Genomic DNA, 26,682 nt, shown 5'->3' with positions numbered 1-26,682 from the left:
TACCAAGAAAATGCTGAGCGCTCATGAGTGTATGCCTCGCAGCGTCCACTGACCGTCCACGGCTCACGCTGTACCTTTAGCAAAAAAAAAAGAAAACGGCAAGAACCCCCAAGGAGCGGGAAAATGCCGAGCATGCTCAAGAGCTCGTGCCTCACAGCGACCTTTGGCCTCAGCAAACGTGCTGCGTTATTACCGTTCGAAGTTCATCACAGCGTGTTTACTTGTATTGTTTGCCCATCATCCTCTTTATACCCTATGATGAATTTTGGCTCACAAAAATGGTATACTATGTAATGTTGAATCGTGTACTGTCACAGCTTTCCTACATAATCTTTTTTTTCCCTTTCACCAATACATTACTGTAAACGCGAAGTGTGCTATGAATTTTCTTTTTTTGACAGGTTCCATGTCATCGTTGTCAGTGTACCCCCCAATTTTCGCAAAAGCCTCCACTATGGAGAGGCTAGCAGTATGTTCAGAATAAAATAAATAATCAAAACGTACACGTGCTGATTACGTCCCGTATCGAAGAAAACACAAGCTTCCGCTGAGAAGCTCAAACGTCTCCCTTTCCTGCCACACAAACCCTTCCCCACCTGGTGGGCGCAGCGCAGGATGCTGGCCAGGGCCTCCTGGAAGCTGGTCAGCAGGGGCAGGCTGTCCTCCAGCACGGCCGGGCTGCTCACACTGCACAAGGGGGGCGGGGGGGGGCTGAAGGAGGGGCCCCTCCCTGACCAGCTGGCCGCCCCTGCACAGTTCGCCTTTAGCAACATGGGTGCACCAGTGTGAGGGGGCCAGGGACATAGCGGCCTACAATGCTGGCCGAGGCAAGTGTCACGTGAGCGCTTGGGGAGAAGCTGCTGGGCTCCCCGGGAGGCCCTTAACCTCCTCCAGGTTCCCCTGGATCCTCGCAAAGGGAGAGAAGTTAGTCTCACCTACCCGCCACGGTGCCTCAGTGGCTAAGACCGCTTTTCTGATGGAGGCGAAAAGCAAAAACGCCTGTGTGCACAAGATTTCGGCGCACGTTAAAGATGATCCCCAGCTGGTCACAATCAATCCGGAGCCCTCCACTACGGCGCGCCTCATCGCCTGCGTTGCGTCTACAACCCTACAATCAATCAATCTCACCTGGGTCCCCCAAGGCATTTGGCTGCTCGGCGGCTTCGCAGCCTAGCCTAGCCTGGACCATGCTAGGAGGTCCGGTAAGAGGTTCGGTTCGGGATGGCTTAGCGCGTGGACTTTCTGGCGAGCTACACACCACCTGGGGAATGCAACACGAGCGGACGCTTCCTAGCAAGCTCAGAGACTGCGTATGCGCAGTGCCCTGCTACTCCGGTATTCCAGCGCTGAGCCGAACCATCTCCATCTTTAGTACTTCTTAATGCCTCGCTACCGTTATGGCCAACGATTAGACTGTATGCAATGTGTTTTTTCACACGCTGCCATAAACAAATGCTGCCACGGGTGCTTTTAGGGTGTCTACCAAGTCGACATTTTCAAATTCCCAGAGTTTTCCAGGTTTTCCCCGAGTCTTTTTGATAAGTTCCCTGAGTGACCCAGAACTCGGTTTTACGTCAACACAGGCTGACACCACTTCACCAGTTGCTGTCACCCTCTAAAAAGCACCTTATGAAATGAAATATGACAAAATAAGGTTTGAATGCTAACCAGTAACTTTTATCTCATTCAAAAAGAAAACACAACCGAATGGTAGTAAAATTCACACTGAATGAAATATCGAAAAAAAAAAGTGTAATACCATACTGCCATGTTCTCAGGTCGCACTCAATGCCTCAGTGTTGTATTTCACTGCTTCAAAGAGGTTTGGATGAGGGACAACTGCATCTTAAACACGATCACGTTAGGTGCCCTTAAACACTGCCATACTTCTAGCATGAAAGCTCTGCGCAGGATGAGCGGGAAGAGTTTATTTGGGATTCCCATTGGAAATCAGAAACCCCTTAAATACACCCCGCTATGGTGACTCTACGTAAAGTCCTGTTGGCGCGCAGCGAAAGCTACGCAGCCGAAACATGCTGCCTTTCTACGCAGCAGGATATGGTGCCAGCTTGCAGTTAAAAGTCACTCTTAAAATGGGGTACAATGTCTATATTCGATACTTAATTAAGACATATTTTGAACACCACTGCAAACTTTTAAAGTTGGGCTTAAGAGAAATGTCTTTTTATTATTATGCCAGATTCACAACTCAAAGATTCGGAATGTGCGTCAACTAACTAGAAACCACAGTAGATGGTTCCAGGTGTTCCAGCACAGGATTGAAAGCTACCACTGCCTCTGCCCTTGCACACTCCCCTATGCTGCCACAACAAGCTTTCGTGGCACGCAACATTTTCTTCCGCCTTTCAGGAGTCTGGGGAACACGCCAGAACACAAGGGTAGGGTACCGGGGGTCGGGAGGGGGGCGACTTGCAAGCTGTATTAAGCTAGTACCCCTGTCACACGGGCACTTTCAATCGCGATTGAGTCGATCCGGAACCAGCTCAATCCGGATCAGGCCCCTGCTACACGGCAGTTTCAATCGCGATCGAGCTCAATCCCGCTCGAACTCAATCCTGATTTCTCAAGCGCGATCGAGGCTTCCAAGCGCGATCGAACGAAAGCGGCGATACTCTCGTCCCTGCTCAGTAACGGCACAGAATGTGACAACTTCAACTAACGCCACAAATTGTGTCAAATAACTTGACCCAAATAAGCGTGAGGTAATATTTACATAGTTACGTATATTTACGACCGCGTGAAGTTACCAGACGCCGGCCGCGAGTACATTGTTAGCGCCATCTGGCGTACACGAGCGCAACCCGTGCAACTTCTCAATTGCGATTGAAACGTGCCGTGTAGCAGCGGCAGCGCGTCGAGCGCGCTCGAAAACTCGGTCATGATTCACTTCAATCGCGATGGAAAGTGCCCGTGTGACAGCGGTATAGCTCTCACTGGGACTGGCGACTTCAGACGATGCCATCAGCGACGGCTCCCAAGGGCTGCCCACTTTTGACTTGCTGTTAGTTGAGCCAGCATTACCATCAATTTCGCTTCCTTTAAAAATTACAGCTAATTTGCCCTGATATAAGCCCAAATTTCACAAGTTTCCCCTGAGAATCCCAGGTTTTTTATTTTCCAGGTTGGTAGACACCCTGTGTTCTGCCCTGTCGCCTCTTACCTTTGTCTAGGTTAACAAAAGGCTCGGCAGCAGCCCGCACTCACACAGCACGTTCGCCGAGTGCGTATGGCTGCGGGGTGGGGAATGTGTGGATATGTTCGCCCCTACAGCAGCCGCATTTACCCCCTTCCCCCCAGTCCCTTCGTACGACATCCCTATTACACAGTGTAGAAGGTTGCCATCATTTGCTTGGTGTTCATTTCAAAGGCAGGCCTACAATTACGGCCACAATAACACGACGGGACGGCCTCGCATGGCAAGGAGAAGGCACCCAGCGCTGGCTGGCAGAGGCATGCACTCGCTCGCTTCCCTCAAAAGCGCCCCCAACGGAGAGGAGAAGAAACCACATGGGCTGCTGGGACTTGCCTCTGGAACACGTGCTCCGATCGCAGCAGGACATCGCCGAGCATGAACAAAACATCGGCCTCCTTCAGGTACCGCTGGCACGGCTGCAATGGAGGCAGAGTGACGTCACAAGCGCGTCCCCACTGCACTCTCCCCCCCACAGTGGCCCATGGCCAGTCCACCCGCAGGACAACATCGTCCGACGGCCCACACGGAAAGTGTGCCGCTCCACACCTGTTCACGCAGCCAATCCTGGCCCCATTGTGGCTGGCGAGGGACTCAGGCAGGCCTGTACTCGTAATATTTGTGAATGCAGAAACCAGTTGCTCGTGCAAACATTTTCGAATAATATCTTTGCTTTAGTACGCATTGCGCACCAAAAGTCTGGCTACAAAAAAAAAAAGGTAACTTCGGCAGTCGGGACTTGACACATTTGAGTGTTAATATAGTACACAGTGCTCGATAAGAGCGTGGTACACAAAATTAAGGAAATTAGAGCACTTCACTTAACATGAAGGCAAGTGCAGAGCCCGCAAAGAGGGGCTGTTGAGCCCTCTCTTGACCAGTTTCAGTATCAGCCTGGCATTGATACAGAAAACAGTCGTTCAGGCCCCGCAGCCCCTGAAAAGACCTATAAAGAGACGCTTGACTGAGTTTTCACTAATTTGGGGCAATTAATGTGCCAATTCACGATTTTCCCTTATCTTAGATTACTGCGTACTGATATGCCCGTGTGAAGGAACATGTGTACGAGGAACATGCGTCTCAGTGGCGCAATGGGATCGACATCCACGAACCGTAACGCCAGGGACCCAGGTTCCATCCCGACCAGGGCAAGCGGTGGCCACTGCAAAGCCTCTCCTCTTTGGCTGTGTGACGCCAGACGAGCCCCGACGACAAGCCGGTTCCCCAAAGTGTCCCACACTTAAAATAGAAGACAAGATGGACAAGCAGCGGAACAAAAACTTGCCACATGCTGCCACGGAGAAATGCAGCTCCTCAACATGCTAGGAGTGCAAAAAGTGTACCTGACTGGTCCCCCCAGTCATTAAAAAAAGGGTAGGCTGGTATCAACTTGCTGCAAGCCAACCAGCCACAACTGCATTGCTAACTGTATTGAGAGAGGACTTTTTGCCCAAGCAGCGATCCACTTCAGCTGGCCTACTCCATGCGGGGTTTGCATGTTTCACGCTCTTTTGTCCAGCTCTGGCACCGTGAAAAACAGCCAACTCCGTGGGGCGAGCCATGCAGTGAAGCTTACAAGTTCACGCACTGTGCAGCAGAGCCAACTTCTGCTGCAGCATGGTTCGTAAATTTGGAGAAACTTTAAATAATTGCAATGGTAAAATGGTGCAGTGAATCCATAGCCACTTCCTGTCGACGACGGCTGCGACGAGCGGCCTTTCGAGCTGCTACAGCCTGCTAAAATGTGGCGTCCTCTGTCAGCCTTCCTCATCCCCCACAGCGACGTGGGACAAAGCCCACACAGCGGCAGCACAAGCGGGGCGGGTCCAGAACACTCTACCGTCTGTCGCCCTTGCTCAGAGGCCTCCTCCAGAGCGGCTGTTTCGCTACGGCTTCTGCCCCTCACTTCTCTACCTCCCAGCCAGCCCCTTCACTGACGCTGGACGGGACCTCCCCTTCCCAGCACTTGACAGCCCCGAGAATGCCCACATGCGATGACCTTGCCACCTGAAATTGCCGACACCACGGTATCGAGCAAAAGCCAATGTGCTTATGCTTTTTCCCCACGGGCACGCTGGAGCAAAGCCAGACATGTGAGCCCCATTCATTAGGCTGAATCTAAGGCAAACTGTATTACTTACTATTTGCGTGACTTGGTGCTTCTGCATTGCCTGCAAAGGACCCCCCGTCCTGCTTAGGCCATTTATGGCCCGCAGCATTCATTAAACAAAGCAGCCAATAAATTCCGCACCACGGAGCTGTGGGTGTGTCATCACAGCCAACCTCCCCAGTGGTGCAAGAAGGGTGCAATAGAAATTTTGAACAGATTTCTGCTGAGAAAAGTCCCCATGAAATGGCCCCAAAAATACCAAGCATGGCCTGCGCATTTCATACGACAACTTGGTTTTCTGCAGAAGCAACGTCCACTATTGCACACGGTGCTCAGTTACAAATCAAGACAGAGTAGTGATTACAAACTAGAAAACCACGCATCGCTGTCGTCAACGGGCGAAACATCTCGCTCCATCCATTGAAGAAACCCGCCGCCCAGCATGACCACCGGTCCCCGTCACTCACCAAAGCCAGGAGGCCGTATCCCTTGAGGGCAGCGGCCAGGTTGTAAGTGTTGGTCCCTGACCGCAGGGTCGCCTGGAACTCCCGGATGAAGAACTGCAACGGTACCAGCCAGCCATGATGCCACACAGCAGCAGCCCCCCGGTTTGAAAAGCCTGCCAATGAGTACCTCGAAAATGTCCAGGCAGTCGTCCCTCCCCTCACCATCGGCAAGCGCAGCTGCAACCTGAGAGGAAACAAGCACAGCACAGTCACAGTCACAACGCCACCGGAATATAAGCACACACAGAAGAGAAACAAAGCAGCATGTGAAAGCATGACGGCAACGGCGCACGTCAAGATAGTCAATCTCGCAAGCAAGCAGATCAGTGGAAGGCTTGCCGACGCGTCTCTCCCCCGTCTTGTTGATCTTCGCAGCGCACAAATGCCAGGACAAAGGGGAGTGTTTTCCTCCCCTTTGTCCTGTCATTTGTGCGCTGTGAAGATGAATCTGTACCAACTAGCACAGTTTTATACACTACTTCAGTTCACGTCTCGTTAATAACACAGGCCTTGAAAATTTCCCTTTCACGCTGTTTGCTGCATTTTTTCAATACTCTTGTGCGGTCCAGTTTTGGCTTCAGTGGTACACTGGGTGTTGCAGTGTAGTGCCAAGTTGCTTCCTGCTCCTCTTTTTACTGCCGCACCGTGCTCCAGCAGCCGGTCATTGAGGCTGGTCCAGTGTAGACACTTCGAGGGAATGTCATGAACCACGTTCCTTTGACAGGGCAGGAACGTACAGGCCAAGGCTCACAGCGGTTGACCCTGCGGCACATAGCAGCCAGGTGGCTGGGGGCACTGAAGACCATGCGCAGGCACGGCAGAAGTGCAGTCCTCTGACTGCCCCTTTCCACGGCTGCTGCTGCAACAGGCCCAGCAGCATTCCCGCTAGCCCACATAGCATGGCTGCCTCTGCCTGCAACACAAAACTTTCCTGGATTTTCTTTTTCTGCCGGCAGGACCTTACTAGGGTGTTCCTTAAGGCCGCTGCCGCTATTCCTCTCTTCACCAACTTGGAGTGGCCAGAGGAAAACGGAAGCGAGGCCTTCTTGGAATGGGCGGAGTCTGCCGAGAAGGTTAGCTCCATGGCTTGGCCGCTCATTTGACCACTCCATGCTTTAATGAAACAGTCCAGCAAATTTTCAAGGAGTTCCAGGGACCCTCGAACTAATGTTCTCAAAATCAGGGATATTCAAGGATTTCAAGGGTCGGTGCGAACCCTGGCTGCCGTTCCCCCACAAAGAAGAGAAATCAACACCAGCAACAGCCCGCTCGGGTCCACTGCAGGACCGAGGCCTCTTCCGTCGACCTCCACCTGCATCTGTCCTGTGATGCCAGAGTCCATTTGTGGCCTCCTACTTCCTCCCTCCACTGAGTTTCTCATTTAAGTCTCCATTTTCCCGGTCCACCTGTTGCCAGTTATATTCCACTGCATACTTGGCCAGCCCAAGTCCTTTTCTTTTTCTTAATTTGAACCCCGATATATTCTACTCGAGCTTGCTGCCTAATCCAGGTTGACTCCGAACATTACTCCCTCCGTAGCCTGTTGGGCCAACCTGGCAGGTTTGCTTCCCAGTTGTTCAGTTAGGTGCAAAGTTTCTGCTCCATACGTCATCCCACATTCACTGCACACTATTCTTTTTAGTGACAGAGGTACTCTTCATTATTTGCGAGTGCTCACTGAGTGCCCATACCCCACACCCGTGCCACGTTTTCTTCCGCGTGGTTGGGATTGGCACTGAACACCTGTCCAAACTATTTTTATTCTTCTAGTACTTGCTCTAACGCTGTCTCACCCCTGCTGATGGTTTATTTGGCGTTACTTTAGATTTACTTTCAGCCCCACAGCAAAGCTCATCGAACAAAAAAAGCCGACAGTGCTACGAAATGCGTCACCTTTCAGTTAAAACAAAATTTCATTCACCTTCAGTGAACCTTTCACCTGCATCGCTTGTGTAGCTTGATCACAATGACAGAGAGTCTTTCATTAATGCTGAAGAATTCTTCCATGGTCCCTGCCATTTCTAGTCTGCTATTGAAAATCCCTCCGCATGTTCTTTCTTCTCTGGGGGTCCACTGTAGCACAGAACATGCCCGCTTGTGAGCTCCATAAACCCTTCTCCTGTCCTTCGAACTTTGCTCAACGCTACTATTTCTCACTTAAAGTCCGTGAGCTCCTCTCGTAGTGCAGCTAAGCTGCCAGGGGTGAGACAGCTGAACTAGATTTGGGAGCAGCTTTTGGAGCAGCGACATTTCGATTTTGGAGCAGAAGAACCTTGATTCGGAGCAGAAGAACGACAGTTATTATGTCACCTTAGCAGCCTAAAAAATCAAATCTTTGGCCACTCGGGTAGGGGGAGTGCGCTTTTTAATCGGTTTTGACCGTACATTACACTGAAACAGCCTTTCAATAAAGTTTTTTCTACCCGGTTATCACAAGGAACAGACTACACTACCTTTTTCAAACCATTTTTACATTCTTGGGTTCTATGCATAGATAACGCAGAGTTCCGTTGGAACTATCGAATTGAAAAACTAAGCAATTTTAAGAAATTTTTATTATCCCGTGAATGCCGAAGTTGTTATTTTTGTAATCCCAGACTCGGCGTTACACACAACTGAGAGCCACGGCAAAAGTTGCACAAAGCGAGGTGACAGTCGTCGCACCCCACCAGCCCTCCCGTTTCAAGCCCCAAGGTGGGCGTTCACTACGATCGTAATTAGAGTATTGGTATGTTTAGCCACCTCCCTTTTGGCATTAAATTTCAATTCAGATAGATGAACCAGTATTACTTGCGTGCGATAATAGCCCGTCCCGCTATCAGACACTGCTTGAACATTTGCCAGTGATGCAGCCTGTGCCGCCACTTCTGCAGTGTCCATCGTCCCACTCCCGCCGCTCGGAAGCTCACTGTCAATAGCAACAATAACTCGGCGTTTTATAACGCCGCAATGAGTCACAAATTTCACTTCAAGCACGCACCGCGCCTCACACTCAAGGCCGAAACACGGCGATATCGCGGGTACCCCATTGTTTTTGATGAACCCCCGTCTTTCGAGACGCGTAACTTCCCGCAACAGGTCAAACGTAAATCCAGCCACCCCCATAACCAAAACCGCGGTAGAAATCGGCGGAGAGCACTCTGCCTGAACAACGAGAAACTGCTTCGCCCAGTGGCCATGTTTTCCAATCTTCACCGCACCAAGATGGCGGCGCCCAGTAATGTCGTTCTGGAGATGCGGCGCTCCCAAAATTGCCGTTTTAAAATCAACTTGCACAAGTAGTTTGTGAAAACTTTAAAAAAAAAATTAAAAAAAAAACTTTAAAAATGGCAAAACTTCAAAAATTCGCACAATATAACATGGCATGTGCAACCCGACATTATGACTTTCGAAAAAACTATCCCGTGGACAATTTTATGCGAATTTTTTATTGAATGATCAATCAATTAAACCTTTACAAACAGCATCACCTTCAAGGTGCTGGAAAATTACGCCGTCAGTAAACATTTTCCCCCCCTGAAATTGACGGGAGCGTTAAAATCCTTGGCTCTCATACTCTTTCGGAGCAGTTTGGCGCAATTTTTGCAATTTTCAAGCTTTCGGAGCAGCCTGGCGCAGGAAAACGAATTTGTATCAAAACTGCGCAATATGCGCAGCTGTCTCACCCCTGAGCTGCACTACGAGAGGACCCAAGCACCCAAGCGGCCAGCAGTGGCCCAGCCCCAGTCGCCCACCTCTCGCAGGAAGGCCTCCAGGGCTGCGGTGCCCAGGGCCTTCATCTCCCGGTTGCCATGGCAACTCCAGCCACACAGCTGCCGGTACAGGGGCTGGTGCTCGTCCAGCAGCAGCCGCCCAAACAGGGACGCGTGCCTCGACACCAGGATCAGGCCGGCTGGGACCAGCAAAAGGAAGCAGGCGCAGAAACAACACATCCAAACAGTGCCACCTGCAGCAGGTGCTGCGAAGCACGACCAGGGCAAGGAGGCCATGGCCACAACAGGCAAAGCAGGGACAGTGAACATCAGTCGGAACCCACACAGAAAAAAGTTTTGGGAAGAGAATAAGCGCGGCACTTCCACGCCCCTAACCGGCCAAGTTCCAAACATGGCAGGGATACACTCGAACCTCGCTATAACAAAGTTGAAAGGGGAGTCATAATTACTTCGTTATATCAATTACTTCATTATGTCAATTATCGCCATTTAGCACCGCGTATGCCCATTGGGGCACTTTAAGCATGTGGAGAAAAGATGGCCATGCAGCTCGCCCCATCGCTACGCGACCTCAAATGCAAAGAAATTTGATTACAAGGCAAATATTTGGCTTATTCAGTACTCACGCTATTTTATTGTCCACTAGCGCTTAGGAAAAAAAGTTCTGCTTCGGACGACGCAAGCAAACCACCTCTTTTTCAGCGATGGCCACCGCCTTCATGCCATTTTCGCCGTCATCCTTTGCACCGAAAAAACGACGCAGCACGTCAACAGCGGCGAGCGCCTGTGACGATGTAGACACGGTGAATGCGCGAGAATCGGCGCCCAGGGCGTCTTCGTCATCACTTGTGTCCGCTAGTCCGGCGACATCTGCCACGATGCTGTCATCGGTCGGTTCTTCGACAGTCACCGCATCAGCGTCGGCATTCACGAAATAGAATCACTCATTGTCCGCAACGACACCGGCGTCATTGAGCGCCTTCCACGAAGCTTCAACATCCTCGGCCTCACTGTCTTCCGCAGCGACGACGGCATCAAATTCGGCGCCAACAGAGTCGCATGTAGCCCCTTCGCCTAAAAAGGCATGTTGGAAGCAGTTTGCAATCGTGTTTGTGGAAACGCTCATCCACGCGGCTTGCAATACCTCGATGTCCTGTACAAGGCGACTTTACTTCGTCGTTGCGAATTCATATTAGGCAGTATGCGATCAATCAGGCGTTTGCGGTACCCTGCCTTAACTCTTTCGCTACCGCGCCTATCAAAATCGATCAATTTGATCGATACTTTTGGGAGCTCCTTTTCATAGCGTTCTAGGCGTTTCTCGAACAAGTAAAGCTGTTCGGAGTTAGATCAGAAAATGGCCTTTCAAAATCAGTTTTGTTTTCATTTTTGCAAAGGAAATGTGATTTTTGACACGCTTTTGAATCACCTGGGTGTGGAAAAGGGGCGTGGTCATCGCGCGCCACGGCTACCAACGAAGAATGCGTGCAACTCGTAATTACTCTGCACCAGCGCTTGTTTATTGCTATCAGGGGGTGAATGGGAAACTAGCAAACGATTTCCCATCGTCAGGTTCGCGCTCTGACAGTAATAATCCCTGAAATCGGCTGAAAATGTCAATTAGTGCCTGGTTGCAAAGCTACTTTGTGATTATAGGCAGTGTTATTGCCTTTGCGCACGTTGTTCTAAGTACTGTGGTACTTCTACTTACCCCAGGACCATTCGCAAACAGTTTACAACAGTTTCGGTTTCCTTTCTGCATCGCAAAATTCATATTTAGCGTTACTACGCAGTTACCAAACTTCAAGGCTACCTTCCATAGCGCCTGAAGCGTCCGCGACTGATCCTCGAACAAAGCACGGCGCTCCTGATTTCCCCCCCACCCTAACCCGATTTCTGCGATAAGAACTTCAGATGCAAGTCAAAAGGTCACACCCAGTCGCCAGATATCTGTTCCGCCGAGGACAGCGCTTCAAACCGGCCTTTCACTGCCAGCTGTTCAGTTTCGTTTCCATGTGAGGGTATATCCGAGTGTCTAATTTTGCTGCTTAGTTGAAATGTTTATTCGGACGGAGTCTCTGATAAGTTTTTGGACTGTTTCATTTGAAAAATGTTAGGTAGCGCTGCAATAGAGGAGGCTCGTTGTGCTGACCTTTTTCAGCGCGCCACTGCTACTCGGCCAAAGATCGCAGGGCACGATTCTAGCTAATCATGCCTCATTTTTGCGAGCAAGGCTACCATTGCAAGTAAGAAGATGATAATAAAGCTCAGCTTTATGTTTTGAGAGATAACTGACCGTGAACGACAGCAAGCGTCAGCCACGGCGTTCCGTTTTCAACTTCATACATGTTTTTTTCCGCATCGCGTGCTTGTCCCAAATATTGTGCTTGCTGTAAAGGCAAAGTCAGCCATTGACAAGATGTTTTTACGTTATTTGGGGGCAAATTGGTGCCTCTGATAATGACAAACCGCCAGATTTATTCCAGAAAACCACCCGAAATTGCACATTTTGAATAGGAGGTTGGGCTTCACCGCATGACACGAGCACCGTGCATGCTAACATTTTTTTTTATATCTGACAAACTGTTCCACGCAAGTCGACATTTTTTCTAGGGCGTGTTTTTGAAATGTTTTCCTACAAAATGTATATTCTAATTTTTTTTCTACTACCGGTGGTTTGATATACACAACTCCTTTTTTATCATTTTTTTAGACAACTTGAGAAAAATTTTGGTTTTGATATTTTTTTACAGCTACGATATATAAAAACCTTTAAAAAACTGGTATTATTGGAAATTCCGTTAAATAATCTGCATTTTGTGCTCCTGCAATTGGTGCCTAACCAATTTTTTAGCAGGAAAAAAAATGTTTTCTTGGACCCCTAAAATTAGTCAATTTTCCGGCGGTACGAAAGAGTTAAGGGGGGACGCGGCCTTTGAAAACAGGAAAATCGCGAAATAAGCGATTTTTGTAAAACCATGTAATTGGGTTTTACAGGTCATAAACTAGCTTTTCTGAAATTATCAGCTCCTAATTCATTGTAAAAATGTCAAAAAACGAATATATAACCCGCCGCGGCATCTCCCGAGGAGCGAGCAAACGCGAAACAGGCCCAAATTTCGTGCGAATGCAGCCGCCATGCCGCTTTCCGTAGAGCCGCCATTTTTATCTTGTTTTGTTTGTGGATTCGTGCATTTTTTTTTTTCCCGCCATTACTGCTGGCGGGCGAGGCGTGGCCGAGTCGTGATTTTTATTTAGTTATTTACACAGTACCCACAGCGCCTGAGGCATTACAGTGGGGGGGGGGGGGGGTAGTACAACTTAGATCAGAAAATTATAGGTAAGGCAACATCAAAGTCAAGAAGAAGACCACGCAAATCGCGCTCACGTAGATGCACATGTAATTGTACAACGCTACCACCACATATATAAAGAAGGCATCATTGTTATATACACTGACAAGATGGCAAGCTAGGCAGTAATTTTACAACGCTACTACAACATAGTAAAGAAGGCATCATTGTTACGTACACTGATAACATGGCGAGGTAGGCGGTTCCAATCACTAACGGTCTGAGGAAAGAAAGATCTCTTAAACACATCAGTTTTACAAGAGAATTCACGGACCTTAAACTCATGATCTACGCGCTTAGATTTGTAATGCGGTTCCAGCATGTACAGGTCACGTCGTAGTCCGGTGCTGGAATGGTAGATTGAATGAAAAAATTTTAAGCGAAGTCTTCTACGGCGGCATTCTAGAAGTTCCCATCCCAATGCATCCTTCGTTTGTGTTGCACTGAAATCCATCGTGTAATTTCCGGAAACAAAACGAGCTGCTTGGTTTTGAACTCGTTCTAGTTTAGAGATGTTTTTAACAGTCCATGGGTCCCAAACCGTGCAGGCATACTCCATAACAGATCTGACGATTGATTTATACAAAAGTTCCTTTGAAACTTGAGGAAAATTTTTAGCATTCCGGCGAAGAAATCCCAAAGCTCTGCAGGCTTGAGCTGCAACGTGATCCACATGACGATTCCAAGTGAGGTCAGGCGTAAAAAAAAACCCCTAAGTATTTATATTCCAAAACCTGTGTTAATACAGTATTGTTTATGCTATATGAAGTAATCTGTGTGATTTTTTTTCTGGTAAATGTCATATGGGCACATTTTGCCAAGTTTAACTGCATTCTCCATTTTTCACACCACAAGTTAATTCGTTCTAGATCTTGCTGCAAGACACCAGAATCCTCCGTGCGGTAAATAGTCCTGTACAAGACACAGTCGTCCGCAAACAGTCTCATATTTGAAAAAACACCATCAGTAATATCATTAATAAAAATCAAAAATAGCAGAGGGCCTAATACATGAGGTACACCGGATGTAACTTCCGCCGGAGAAGACTTCATCCCATTAACTATTACGAACTGTCTTCGCAGCCTTAAATATTCCTGAATCCAAGAGATTACCTGTGGGTTAATGTTGTAGCTTATTAATTTTTTAATTAAGAGGGAATGAGGAACAGTATCAAAAGCTTTTCTGAAGTCCAAGAATACACAATCAACGGAAAATCTTTCATCCAATGCCCCAGCAAGATCGTACACAAATTCAGTTAGTTGAGTTACACATGACAAACCTTTTCTAAAACCATGCTGTTTAACATTGAATAACGAGTTTGCATTCATGTATTCAACAATACTAGTATATAAGACATGTTCCAGAATTTTACAGACAACGCAAGTTAGAGATACTCCTCTATAATTTGAAACAATGTCACGAGGGCCCGATTTGTGGATTGGAACAACCCCTGCGTTTTTCCAATCCTCTGGAATACAAGAATCATGCAACGACTTATCATAAATATTTTTTAAGAAAGGCGCAAGCGACTGTGCACAAAGTTTTAACATGCTGTTCGAAAGGCCATCAGGTCTGCCGGCTTTGGAAACATTTAAATTCTGCAGCAAACATTCAATCCCACGTGTGCTGATTAGAAGATCTTCCATAACGCCTGTACCGCATCGTAACAATTGGTTGTTATCTGTCGTACTCGTTGCCGAAAAAACAGAACAAAAGTATTGATTGAAAGATTCAGCTTTTTCAAGGTCGTCGCAAACAAAGCCGTCGCTAATCTTAAGAGGGGGTACAGACAAGTTATCTTTTCCGTTTCGTTTAACATGTTTCCAGAATTCCTTCGGATTATCTTGTAACCGTCTGTGAGTAGTACTGAAAAAGGCGTCTTTCTCTGAACGGAGTACAGACTTGAATTCATGCGTTGCTCTCTTCAGCTTCTCAAGATTAAATTCAGTAGACCGTTGTTTATAAGCCCGATAAAGTTTTTCTTTTTTCCGCGAAAGACAACGAAGTTTCTTAGAAAACCATGGCTTACTCTTACTGTGTCTCGACGTCATTACCCATGACGGAACATAGCGCTGGTGCAGCTCCAATAATTTTTCCTTCAGCATTGACCACAAGTGTGTTGCGTTCTTAGACTCAGCTTCAATTTCAAAAACTGTAAGATACGCACGGATGGCATCGTTAATCCCATCTACATTCGCTTTCCCGTAGTTATACACTTGTCTACCTTTACTGCCAACCGTTTTGACGTACCCCAATTTCATTTCACTGATTACTGCCCTATGGTCGCTTATTCCAGGGATCACAGTAGTAGAAAGGACTATTTCAGGCGTATTAGTCAAAATCAAATCCAAAATGTTATTCCCACGTGTCGGTTCTCTCACAAGTTGGTGTAGTGAAAACACATCAATTAAGCTTTCCATTTCTTGAACCGAACACCGTGCCGCAGCAGGAGAACAAGGCTTGTGACTCCATTCTACAGTAGGTAAGTTAAAATCACCTCCAATAACCATACAGTCGCTTTTTATCATTTCAGCTGACTGAGCAAGCTGAGACAGCACACCTGCGGACGACTGGGGTGGTCTATAAAAACTGCACACCGACAATGCTTTCCCATTGTCAAGCATCAACTGACACCAAACGGCTTCGCACGTTCCTACATCTACATTAACTTCACACGATGATATTGTGCTATCTACCAATATGAAAACCCCGCCTCCCAACGAATTCCGGTCCTTTCTGTAACACGTATAACAATCCGGGAATATTTCACTGTTCATGACGTCTGTATTCAGCCATGATTCGCTGCCGAGAACCACAGATGGTTTGACCATATCGATCAAGGCTTGAAATTCATCAACTTTATTTTTGATGCTTCTGCAGTTAATGACGAGAAAAGAAATACAGTGGAATCTCGGTGATACGAATTCGGTTGATACGAATTTCGTTGTGATACGAATTTTTAAAATTCCCCGGCGAAAATGCATTGTATGCAATGTAAAAAAATTCGGTTGATCCGTACGCATTTATCACCTGGTGCGGGTGATACGAACACGGGAGCCACGAGCAGACGACTGCGGCGTGGACGGGAGGCGGGAGTGTTGGTGTGGCCGTGCGCCCTTGGTTGCGCGCGGGCACAAAAGCATGGAGCGTGAACCGCATGGAGCGTTTTCTGCTCGCGAAAACGCGCCGCGCACGCCACAGGCGCGCTGACCCTGCCGCGTAACCACCTGCACGCGCCGCGGCCGGCGGCGGCAACATGGCGGCAGCTTCGGCCGCGAAGTGGTGTCGGGAGCTCGAGCGACCGCTTCTAAGCGCTCTCTAAAATATCGCTCAAGGCACGAACGAAATTGCTTGAGCGGTAAAGGAGCTTATAATGTAGGTGAAAACGGTACTATAAAACATTATCCGCGCCGGTAGTGAAAGCGCCCATTCAATATCTGCTGGGGTGTTAGGCCTAAACATCTCCGGCGGGGCCACCGGGCTGTCCGGAGCGTTTTCAAACTGCCGCCATGAAGAGCACACCTCGCCATTGGCACAAGTCGGCAGGCTCCTCCCACTGCCGCGCGCGTCGGGCGTCATTTTCCGAGCGAGGTAGCATTTGTCGCCGGGGCAAAATCGTCATCGCGGGCGTGAAAATAATGCGCGCGCAACGCCGACGTGCACGAATCGCATGCGGTTCGCGTGCGCACGTCGCGTCGAAGGTGAGCACGCGTTCTTTTGACTCTCGCGTTGACGATTCGGGCCGGCACCGCAGCGCCAGCCTCTGCTGGGGTGGTACCTCTGCCCACGGCCGGGCTAGAGCATCGCCTCCTTTAACTAGTTAAAGGTGGCGATGGCTAGAGCGGCCGCGTGCGCACGTTGTTATCGACACAGCGGTGCGTCGCCGCCCTACCCCCCGCCGTGCTCAGCCTTGGTTGCCGCCAACGGCAGTGAGAGGAGCCTCATGAGTCATGACTTGCGCCAATGGGGAGACGTGTGCCTCATGGCGGCAATTTCGAAGCGCTCGCAGCCGCTTGCTGGGCCACCTCCGCGGCGCATATCTGGCGCGGATGATATTTTATAGCGCAGTTTTCTCCCACTTTATGGGCTCTTCCCCGCATGAGCAATTGAGTTTACACCTTGAGCTGTGTTTTAACAGAAGGTTACAAGCGGTCGCCGAACTACTTGCACCTCTTCAGGGCAACAGCCGACGCCATGTTGCCGCCGCATGTCACATGCGCGGCACTATTCCATTTTTTCTCGTTTTCTGATGATACGAATTTTCGGGTGATACGAATATTTTTGCCGCCCCTTGAGATTCGTATGACCGAGATTCCACTTAGTTGCACCATTACTATGGTTGGGTCATGTAGCTGCGATTACTTGCCCAGTTACCTCGTCATACGTGTACTTTGTGTCGTTAATGGTCAAAGTATCATGCCTAAGTCTAACTTTGTCTCCGTCCTGCCTTTGCGATTTTGCGTACTCCCACAGATGTTTTCTTTTCCGCCGCATTGTCTCAGAAAAATCCTCAGAAATACTGATGGGCGTTCCCTCAGTTTCTTCGCACTACTCAGGACCCGTTGTTTCTCTTTAAAAGAAGCAAAGTTTACAATCAAGGGGCGGTTTTTCCCAGCCCTAAATTTTCCCAGTCTGTGGGCCCGCTCCCTCGTGATTGGGGGACTTGCAGCACTTTCTCGAGTTTCCCGCGTGCTGTGTGAGAAGCTACGATTGGACCGTGCGCGCTGCCCGGGCAAGCGAGCTGACGTGCAAAGGCTATTGGCTGCTGCGCGTGATGACGCGCACTTCTCCCCGGCCGGCGGCCTGCGCCGCTCGCATCCAACAGATACCCTGCACCATCGTCTGCTTTTCGCTGCTCCTTTGTTGTTCTGCCTCACTGTTTACCACCTTCTCGTTCGCTTGTACACTCATTCTACTTAGTTTTTTGCCGTGCTTGCAGTCGCTGACGTACTTCAATAGCTCGGAGTAGCCTGCCAGATCGTGTACGTGATCGGACACGAAGCGCGGAGTGAAGTTCAGGACGCTACACGCGTTCGGTACGCGGAAGCATTCCACGAAGCTCGTTCGAATGGCCAAGAAGAAGGTGGCGCAGAGCATCGCTAACGAGGGTGTCCGCGCTTCCAACAACGCATCTCCTGTCCTGTCTGTGCAAGACTTCGATGCTGCAAGTGTGTCCGGCGTTAGAGCGCATCGACCTCGGCGATCGCCGCGGCCTCCGTCTCCGGTCTCGCATCAACCTCGAAAAGCGGGAACGCGTCGCGTACAGTTCACTTGGAGACAGATTTCCTGACACGCGAGGAGGTCGAGACAGCGAACAGAAAACGTGCTGCTGTTCAAAACGAACTTGGTGCTATGCCGGCGACCCAGAGGAAGTTCCAAGCCACGGAGCCCTACCCTGTGAGTGCCATCATTACAGGTAAAGGTGGGAAGTTTCGCTTATCGCAAATGCAAATAGTCCTTTGGTCCCTGATGCCCATGGAGCAGCATGTTTCATTGATTGCTGTCGAGACAGCACTGCATGAAGCCGTGCTGAGGTACAATGCGGGCTGCTACAGGGCTACTCGAGAAATATCCGCGTCTGTGGAGCTCATGACACCAGGCCATCTAGCCCTCCAGCGAGCTGCTGAAAAAGACGCCCTGTACATGAACAAGGCCAGCAAACGAAAGCAGGAGAAGATGGAAAAGCAACAGAAGAGGAAGACAGTGTGCCAAGACCCCTCTAGCTATGCTACGGGGTCCTTCTAGAAGTGAAGATGTGTACACAAACTTTGAAGGCAGTTTTCTCAAAATGAACTTTTTTCCTGTTGTGACTGCTTATCCCAGTGATATCTCAAGAAGTGCTTGTCAGATTTGCATCCCGTTTTCTTTATTCTGTTCCATAATAAATTTCCGAGGGCAAGAGAAGCCCGTTTCCTGAAAATTTTTGTCTCTTGATTTTGTAAAAAATCAAAACAAAATCATGTTTGCATGTTTGATCAGCAACACTAATTTTAGTGCTGTGCTAAAATTTTTCCGGTGAAAAATTTAGAAAAAGGGCTCTGTCTTGCCCTGAGGTACATATTCAGGAATAACCATAATGAATTTCATAGTCGCAGCACGCTTGGCTAATTCTCCAGGACAGGGATAAGAAGCCCATACAAACCACCGTGGTATACCGTCATAACTTGAGAACTAACCTCCATAACTCGATGAAACTTTGCACTTTTTCTAATGTTGGTGCTATGACAATAGCCTGAAAATTTCATTCAGATATCTCAAGAAACAAAAAACAGCCTCCAAGGGTAGCCTCGCCCCTTAAACGATACGATGATTCCTTGGTCAAGCGGCTGAATCACTGACGTACAGTTGGGTGGCAGGAAACAAAGTTCAACATTACGTAGCACAACATTGGTGTGGTGCGCTGTGCAATTGTTGAGGAGAGGGCACACCTTGCGGTTCTGCTCTTGCAACTCATCGTCCCAGTTCCGCAGCCATTCCGCAAAAATATCGCGCGTCATCCACGACTTACAGTTCGAAACATACTGCACTTTCAGCTTCCGCTTTCCCTTGAAACACCGAGGCGATGCGCTTTTGCCCACAACAAGCGCTGGCAGCTTCTCGGAGCCTTCCATGTTGGCACAAAGAAGCACAGTGATTCTTTGTTTGCTGTGCTTCCCGCCATGGCACATCTGACCTCTGAGCGCAAGAGTTTTGTTGGGCAACATTTGAAAAAAAGCCCAGTCTCGTCAGCATTAAAAATGTTCTCAGTGGAACATTTTTCCCACAAAGGTCCGACACTTTCCTTCACCCATGCCGTTGCAGACTCTTCGTCAACGGATAGAGATTCGCCAACTACGGTTCTTTCGACGATATTGTGCCAATCTTCAAACGCAGCTCGCACGCTTCCTCGACATCCAGCGGTTGGGCACGCTACACAATCTAAGCCTTTCCGGTGCAAGTTCTGCGGTATAGCCACTGGCAGGGGCACCTATACATGACTTGCGCCGATGGGGAGACGTGTGCCTCATGGCGACAATTTCGAAGCACTCGCAGCAGCTGGCTGGGCCACCTCTGCGGATATTTGGCGCGGATGACATTTTATAGCACAGTTTCCTCCCACACTGTGAGCTCCTTTCCCGCATGAGCAATTTAGTTTACACCTTGAGCTGCATTTTAACAAAAGGTTACAAGCGGTCGCTGGAGCTACTTGCACTTCTTCACGGCAAGAGCCGATGCCATGTTGCCACCGCCTGTCATATGCACGGCACTATTCCATTTTTTCTCGTTTTCCGATACGAATTTTCGGGTGATACAAATATTTTTTCCGCCCCTTGAGATTCGTATGACCGAGATTCCACTGCATATGTTAATGAAGTGGGGAAATGGTCACTACCATATGGGTCTGTGCCCACTCAAGACCAGGAAAGAGAACTGCGCAGCCAATAGCCAAGTCAAGATGTGAGTATGTATTGTGTCCTAAGTTAGGCTGTTTTTTGTTGAAAAGGCATGCTCCAGAGGATGCAAGAAACTTCTCTATCAAGCGACCTCGGGCATCCGTTCTGGAGGAGCCCCAAAGAGAGTTGTGCGCATTAAGGTCGCCTGTGAGGACGTGAGGCTCGGGTAGCTGGTCAACCAGCCTCGAAATCAGAGCTCAGAAGTGCAAAATCAGGAGATGTAAATGGAGCATACCGTTATCAACCTATTAAATATTATCGTACGGATTGCTACAGCCTCAAGGACAGTGTTCAGAGTGACAGGGTGGCAGGCTAAGGATTTCCGGGCGACAATGGCCACACCTTCTGAAGAGTGGATGCAGCCAACACTGTCCTTTCTGAATACCATGTACCTATTCAAGAAATTTGTTTGTTTAGAATTGAGGTGGGTTTCCTGGAGACACATGATACTTGGCTGACTGGCATGCAGCATCTCATACACATCGTCAAGTTTTTTAAGGAGGCCTCTGCAGTTCCACTGGATGATGTTTTCTGTTCCCTTTATTTACATTTAAGTATGACTGGAGTGGGTATGTGTGTTCATGTGTCCTCTTTCGGGGCTGTTACTCTGGGATTGGGCTATTTGGGCCTTTCTGTAGGCTTGGACGTCGGAGGCCGCTCCTTGCGCTGCGTTGTAGGCAGGAACGGCCCAACGTCCATCTCCTCGTCAGATGTCAGAGGGGCCGGGCCCCCCGGACTTGGCCCCCCTTCAGGGACCCTTCGTTTGAGCCGCCACCGCCGAGGGTGCCAGAGGTGGCACGGGCGGTGCGGTGGGAGCTGATGCAGGGCTTCCGGTGTCCATCCCCTCGGCACCCTCCAACACACTGGAGGAAGAGGAGGCAGTGGTGGCACCGGTCCCAACGGAAGCGGTTGACACCACAACCGCTGCTGCCTCAGCAAGCGGCGGTGGGGTGGCGGTTTGGTCCTGCCTGAGGCCACCCAGAGGGGGGCGGGGGAGGGACCAGGTCAGACTCGCTGAACTGGGTCCCTGTGGAAACCAGACGCCGCTCCGCCCACAGGCGAACTGCGTCGGCATACCTCCCCAAGGGAAAGAGGCGAACCACTTTCTCACCTCTGGGAAAGTGATGTTCTCAGTGACCTTGATGTTTATGATCTTTTTTTCTAGTTGGAATTTTTCGCACTTGTGGGAGTATGCCGCATGCGGTCCCCCGCAGTTCACACAAGTGAGGGTGTCGGATGGGCAGTTGTCGCTCGAATGATCGTGCGCTGCGCATTTTGCACAGGTCGTTCGGCCACGGCAAGAGTTTGTACTGTGCCCGAACCGCTGGTGCTTAAAACAGCACCGTGGGTTCGTGATGTAGGGACGTAATGAGCACCGGATTAAACCTGCATTTACATGTTGCAGAATTGCTGAGCGGTCAAAGGTCAAGATTATATGTTTGGTGGGAATCTCCTTGTCGTCTCTGCGGATGGTGATGCGTCTCACGGCAGTGATGCCCTGATCCTTCAAGCCCACAAGGAGATCCACATCCATTTCGTTCATAAAATCTGTCTCGGATATCACACCCTGCGAGCTGTTGAGACTCCGTGTGACCCTGAGGGCGTGACCCTGATGTCGAGATCAGCCAGTCTAGTCTGAGCTAGAAGCTTTGAGGACTGCTGCTTGTCATTTACCTCGATGAGGAGTTCATCAGTCCTTTTTTTCCTATTATGGCTTCAAGATATTTAGTGATCAAAAAGACTGACTGAGATGCAAGAGGGTGGGATGGACTGAGGGACTCCATGAGAAGAAATCAAGAGTAATGATCTGGCTCAGGAAATGTTAAATGGGGGAAAAGATACTTCGGTGCAGCCCCTTTTCAGGGACCGATCACGTTTGGGAGGGGGGGTTTGAAAATACCATAGAGCATAGTATGAAAGCAGGGAGACGGGGGTACTTTCTTCGTCATCCTTACCCTGATAGTTGACGAGGTCCCAGAGCTCCCTGCCTGGTAAACAGTCAGGGAGCCCATATGCCAGATCTTGACCTGGGCTCCAACGGCCACCGTTTGTGGTTTCTACCCTTCACCTTACAACTCGTAGCCACGGTAGATTACAGCAAGAGTATTGGGACTCGAGGTCCACGGTGTCGCCAACACCATCACCAAGATTACTCAAGGTGCCCCGTGCGGGGGGCTCCTGTAATCACTTTTTCACTATTTTTCTACCTTATTTCAACAAAAGCTATGCGTAAGAGTGCAATATTCACGTTCTCGGTAAGCTCATATATTGCTGTAGAGAAACTTGTATTTTGTCCCTTTAAAGGTGGAACAAAAATTTCTTTGGCCTTTAGCCCACAAGCAACCGGCCACAAGCGGGTGTCAGCCATTTACATGCCTGTCCACCTGGCTTCCAACTGGAAGCCTCCCCGTGCCCCGGACCGAGGCTGCCTTCAAAGCAGAGTTGCACGGCCTGCCACTTTCGCCAGGCACTGTGCCTGTCCGCACGGGCAGCGCACTGAAGCAACGTGGGGGCCTCACCTCGGGGCACGTCGTAGCGCGTGGCTTGGCCACTCGGCACCAGGGCCTTTTTCACGTACGAGAAAAGCAGGAAGCACTTGTCGGGGTCTGCAAGTGCACACAAGAACGCTCTGCTTACCCACCGACACCGGTTCCTTTAGACGCTGCCACAAAGTGTTTATTAGCCGCACTGAAAGAAGCAGGCAACGCTGCTTTAGAAAACGCAATGTGGCAATCGTTTGAGTGGCTGAAGGACCCTCCGCACGTTTACCCCATTGCTGGGAAGTAAAAAAAAAGTACTCGTAGCTTGTGGACATGCAAAGTTAGAAACAAAAAGTTAACTATACCTTATCTTTTACAATACACTGCACGAATCAGATTTAAGTTTTATAGGTGCGCAAATATTAAATTTGGAACTGAAAATTGAATACAGACATTTTTGGTTTAGTGTGTGTACGGCTTCCAAACATATCTGCACAAAAGCACATAACTTGGACCGTCCGGACTCAATAGCACACCAAAGTGTGTATGTGCTAGTGCTCAATAAGTGCTCAATGCGTCTTTTTGAGATCAATAATAAAGTGCTACAAATAAATAGGAATACGGAATCAAATGAGGACAAGATAGATGAGCAGTGGACAAAAATTCGGCATAAACTGCGATTAAAAAATATGCTGCGACTGCAAGAAGACTGCTGCAGGGACTGGGTGCAGTGCCTGCAGCCACTGAAAAGAAGCCTCTGCCAGGCACGCTAGTGTCTGGGATGACCAATAAATATGTTCGCTCACTGCCAACAGGAAGCAGCTTCCCATTCCACACTCGTGCCCCTCTACTGCTCGTACATTTCGCACGGGTGGCGTCCCACTTCCGACAGCAGAGCTACCACGCCCCAGGTTCACGTGTGCTCGGCTTCCTTGCACGGTTCAGGCGTTGCGCACAAAGGAAACCACAGGCGTCATGCTGAGCGGCAAGTCGTGCAGCAGGGCCAACTTTTATTCCTGTATTATTCACTCTTCGAAAGAAAAAAGTGTGTTGCGAATTAAATTGAACAGCAAACACTGGTATTGGAAGTTTCAAATATTTGCGCACCTCTACTAAATTTTGTTACAAGCCTGGCAGAACAGTTTCGATCAAATGCAGGGTGCCACCACCTTTGCGCGATTGGTGCGCTTCTCCACGGCGCTTCCTCGGGGGCTGCGTACCATTGCGCTTATTCGGGTGCCTCCTCTGATTTGGAGATCAGCAAGCCCGTGACAGTGCGCTCGAGGTGGGGGAGAAGCGATGGCCCCGTCAATCGTGCCTCTTCAAGTGCACTCGGGCTCCCTGAATGACGCTACGGCTGCATGATGCTAAACGACAAAATGAAGTGCCTGTGGCCGTGACGTCAGTGATGATAGCTGGTGCAAATATTCCGCAAAATTACTTGGTTGCCACATGAGAGATAATGCAACCACTTTATTGTGTTTACATTGTTCAACCCTGCAATCAGCATCTCTCAACAAGTCCACAAGAAAGGCCGTTGGGACTGCGATTGAACACCGGCGGTGGTACTTTCATTCACTGCGCAGCGAATCGCAGCAGCATTATCATGCGAGGGAAAATTACCAGAGAGCGTGGATTATAAGCGAGAATATTGAAACGGGGTCACGGCCACAACAAATGAGCTACCCTAGAAGCCACTACACCACCTGCACAAGGGTGGCGGAAGCCTTCCAGCCTCCCTACCTACAGTGCCGGCCATGGGTGCTGGCTGACCCCACCAGGCGGTGCTGGCACGTCGTTGGGCGAGGGATTCTCTTCATGGCCGCTGCTTCCCTTTCCGTAATAATAAATCAACAATACATCCATACGTAATGTTAACACAATTTTTAGACATCTTTTATGTTACTTTTCCCAATTTTTTACCCCTGCGGCCGAGACAACTCACTCGGCCTGGGCAGCTTAAAGTGCGTGCCGTGCCAAGTGTCATTCGCACTTGCGGTTCAGCTGCGCCTGAACGACATTTCATTTAGTGCCCTGTGTAATTGCACTTAAAGTGGCACGTTTGCAGGGGTATAACTGCCTGCCAGGTTTGCCCGTGGTGCCGTGCCGACGCGAGAGGTGGGAAAACAACATGATGGGGGCCCCGTTACCTTCGTCGAAGCTGGTGCCGAAGTTGTGCAGGTAGCCAGCCAGGCCCTGCAGGCAGCCAGCAAAGGTTGTCCGCTCCTTCCCGTCCGCCGCCTTCTGCAGGGCAAGCAGAGCATGCAGCAGCCACCTCACTTCAGCAGGCCACAGTGCGGCTCTACAGATTAGCTGGGGCGACCCGCACCCTCTGACGCGCCCCCTATTTGGCCCAGGGCGGCCCGTGCGGCAGAAGCTGCTCGCACACTTTCCCAGGCAAGAAAGGCACTCCCCCTGCTGTTCGCTTGGCCACAGTGCGTGCGTGCGCCAAGCATTCTGCACCAGAACAGTGCCATGGAAGAACACTGGGGCAAGTTGGTGCATGTTGGTGAAAAAAATAGTGCACAACTGGGACAGCAGCAATGGAAAGACAACGGGACAAGCTCCCAGCAGGAGGAGTGATAACGCCACAACCAGGGAGCAGCTTTTTATATTAGAAAAAAAAAGGGGGGGCCAGTGTGTCAGCGACAAGTCTGCATGCCAGTGAATTTGATCATTTGGAGGCTTCACTTTGATTGCAGCTGTGTCACCCGTGTTTTCAGTGGTTTTTCTTTACGCATGCTCCCGGTGAATAGTAGACATGCACATACAATAATCCCTCACTAACTCGCAGTTTCCAGTTAAGCAAAATGCCAAAAAAGTATGGCCAAGTCACTGAAATAGGAGCTAATGCTTTAGCAGCAAAAGCTCCACTGCACAGGGCAGCTTTCGTAATAAAAGCAAAACAGTCCGCAGGAAAAACAAGTTTTTATTACTGCAAAGAAAGAACGGCGTGATGCTTACCTGCGCCACTGCATTTGCTCTGGTCCCAGAAAAGCATTCTCAAGCTGCTCGATGCACCACATCAATTGTTGGTGACCACTGCTACCTTGTTGCAAAGCAGGCGCAGCATCTTTGTTGTTCCTGTCGTCGTAGGCACTTCTCGAGGCTCCGCTTCGTCCTCGTGATAAGCGGCATCGTCCACAGCTCTCTCCACCAATGCAGGCTTCAGACGGCATTCCAGTAACGGCAACACTGACATCACACAACGTGAATATGCCATTCACGACTGCGTTCACCGGATAGCGGGAACTGAGTGTTAGAACGGAGACATTGTTAGCTGTCTGTAGCTGACTTTGCCTTCTGTCCTCTCTGTCAACATTTTGAGATGTCCGCAGCCCCATGAAAAAAACGTTTCGAGATACAGGGTTTTGATTCATCGATTGTAGGGTTTAATGCACCGATGCAACGCAGGCGATGAGGCGCGCCGTAGTGGAGGGCTCCGTATTAATTTTGATCACCTGGGGATCTTTAACGTGCGCCGAATCTCGTACACCAAGCGTTTTTGCTTTTTGCCTCCACCAGAAAAGCGGCCGCCGCGGCCGGGGTAATGAACTCATGACCTCGTGCTCAGCAGCACAATGCCTTAGCCCAGGGGTCTCGGGCCGCATCCTTTTATTGCGGCCCGCAGCCCTCTCATGAGTGTCTCGGTTTATTTATTTTCGTTTTTTAAGCAAAAGCCAAAGACGCAGATGGCCAGAGACTGCTCGAAAACGCGTGGATAACATCTTTCACTGCTTTGCGTTACCAGAGCAGACACCCCTTTTTTCCGGAGGACCCTCAATTGGGGCGCCGTTAAGTCGGGTGCACAATGGTCGCAAGCAACCGCGACTTGTGAATCGAGCACTCTACAGTGCGCACAGGGCTGGGCGAGCA

The 26,682-nt window shown here is 49.6% G+C and overlaps 1 protein-coding gene across 6 annotated transcripts in view; it reads right to left on the bottom strand.

The window, feature by feature from the left end:
- Nucleotides 1-26,682, bottom strand: part of LOC144168766 (DNA-dependent protein kinase catalytic subunit-like) — a 477,503-nt gene that overhangs the window by 432,013 nt on the left and 18,808 nt on the right. For all 6 annotated transcript variants that reach the window (XM_077697734.1, XM_077697729.1, XM_077697730.1 and 3 more), the window contains exons 7-13: nt 24,957-25,050; nt 22,846-22,932; nt 9,562-9,719; nt 5,955-6,011; nt 5,789-5,881; nt 3,548-3,630; nt 597-687 (exon numbers count right to left, since the gene is read on the bottom strand). In XM_077697734.1, coding sequence (XP_077553860.1) covers nt 597-687; nt 3,548-3,630; nt 5,789-5,881; nt 5,955-6,011; nt 9,562-9,719; nt 22,846-22,932; nt 24,957-25,050 — 663 coding nt within the window. The remainder of the gene's footprint in view (nt 1-596; nt 688-3,547; nt 3,631-5,788; nt 5,882-5,954; nt 6,012-9,561; nt 9,720-22,845; nt 22,933-24,956; nt 25,051-26,682) is intronic.

Source organism: Haemaphysalis longicornis, unplaced genomic scaffold (assembly GCF_048455015.1).
Source record: "Haemaphysalis longicornis isolate Haplotype H1 unplaced genomic scaffold, Haemaphysalis longicornis Haplotype H1 scaffold_2, whole genome shotgun sequence".
In the NCBI taxonomy this organism is placed as follows: Eukaryota; Metazoa; Arthropoda; class Arachnida; order Ixodida; family Ixodidae; genus Haemaphysalis; species Haemaphysalis longicornis.
This window is presented reverse-complemented; position numbering and strand designations above follow the sequence as displayed.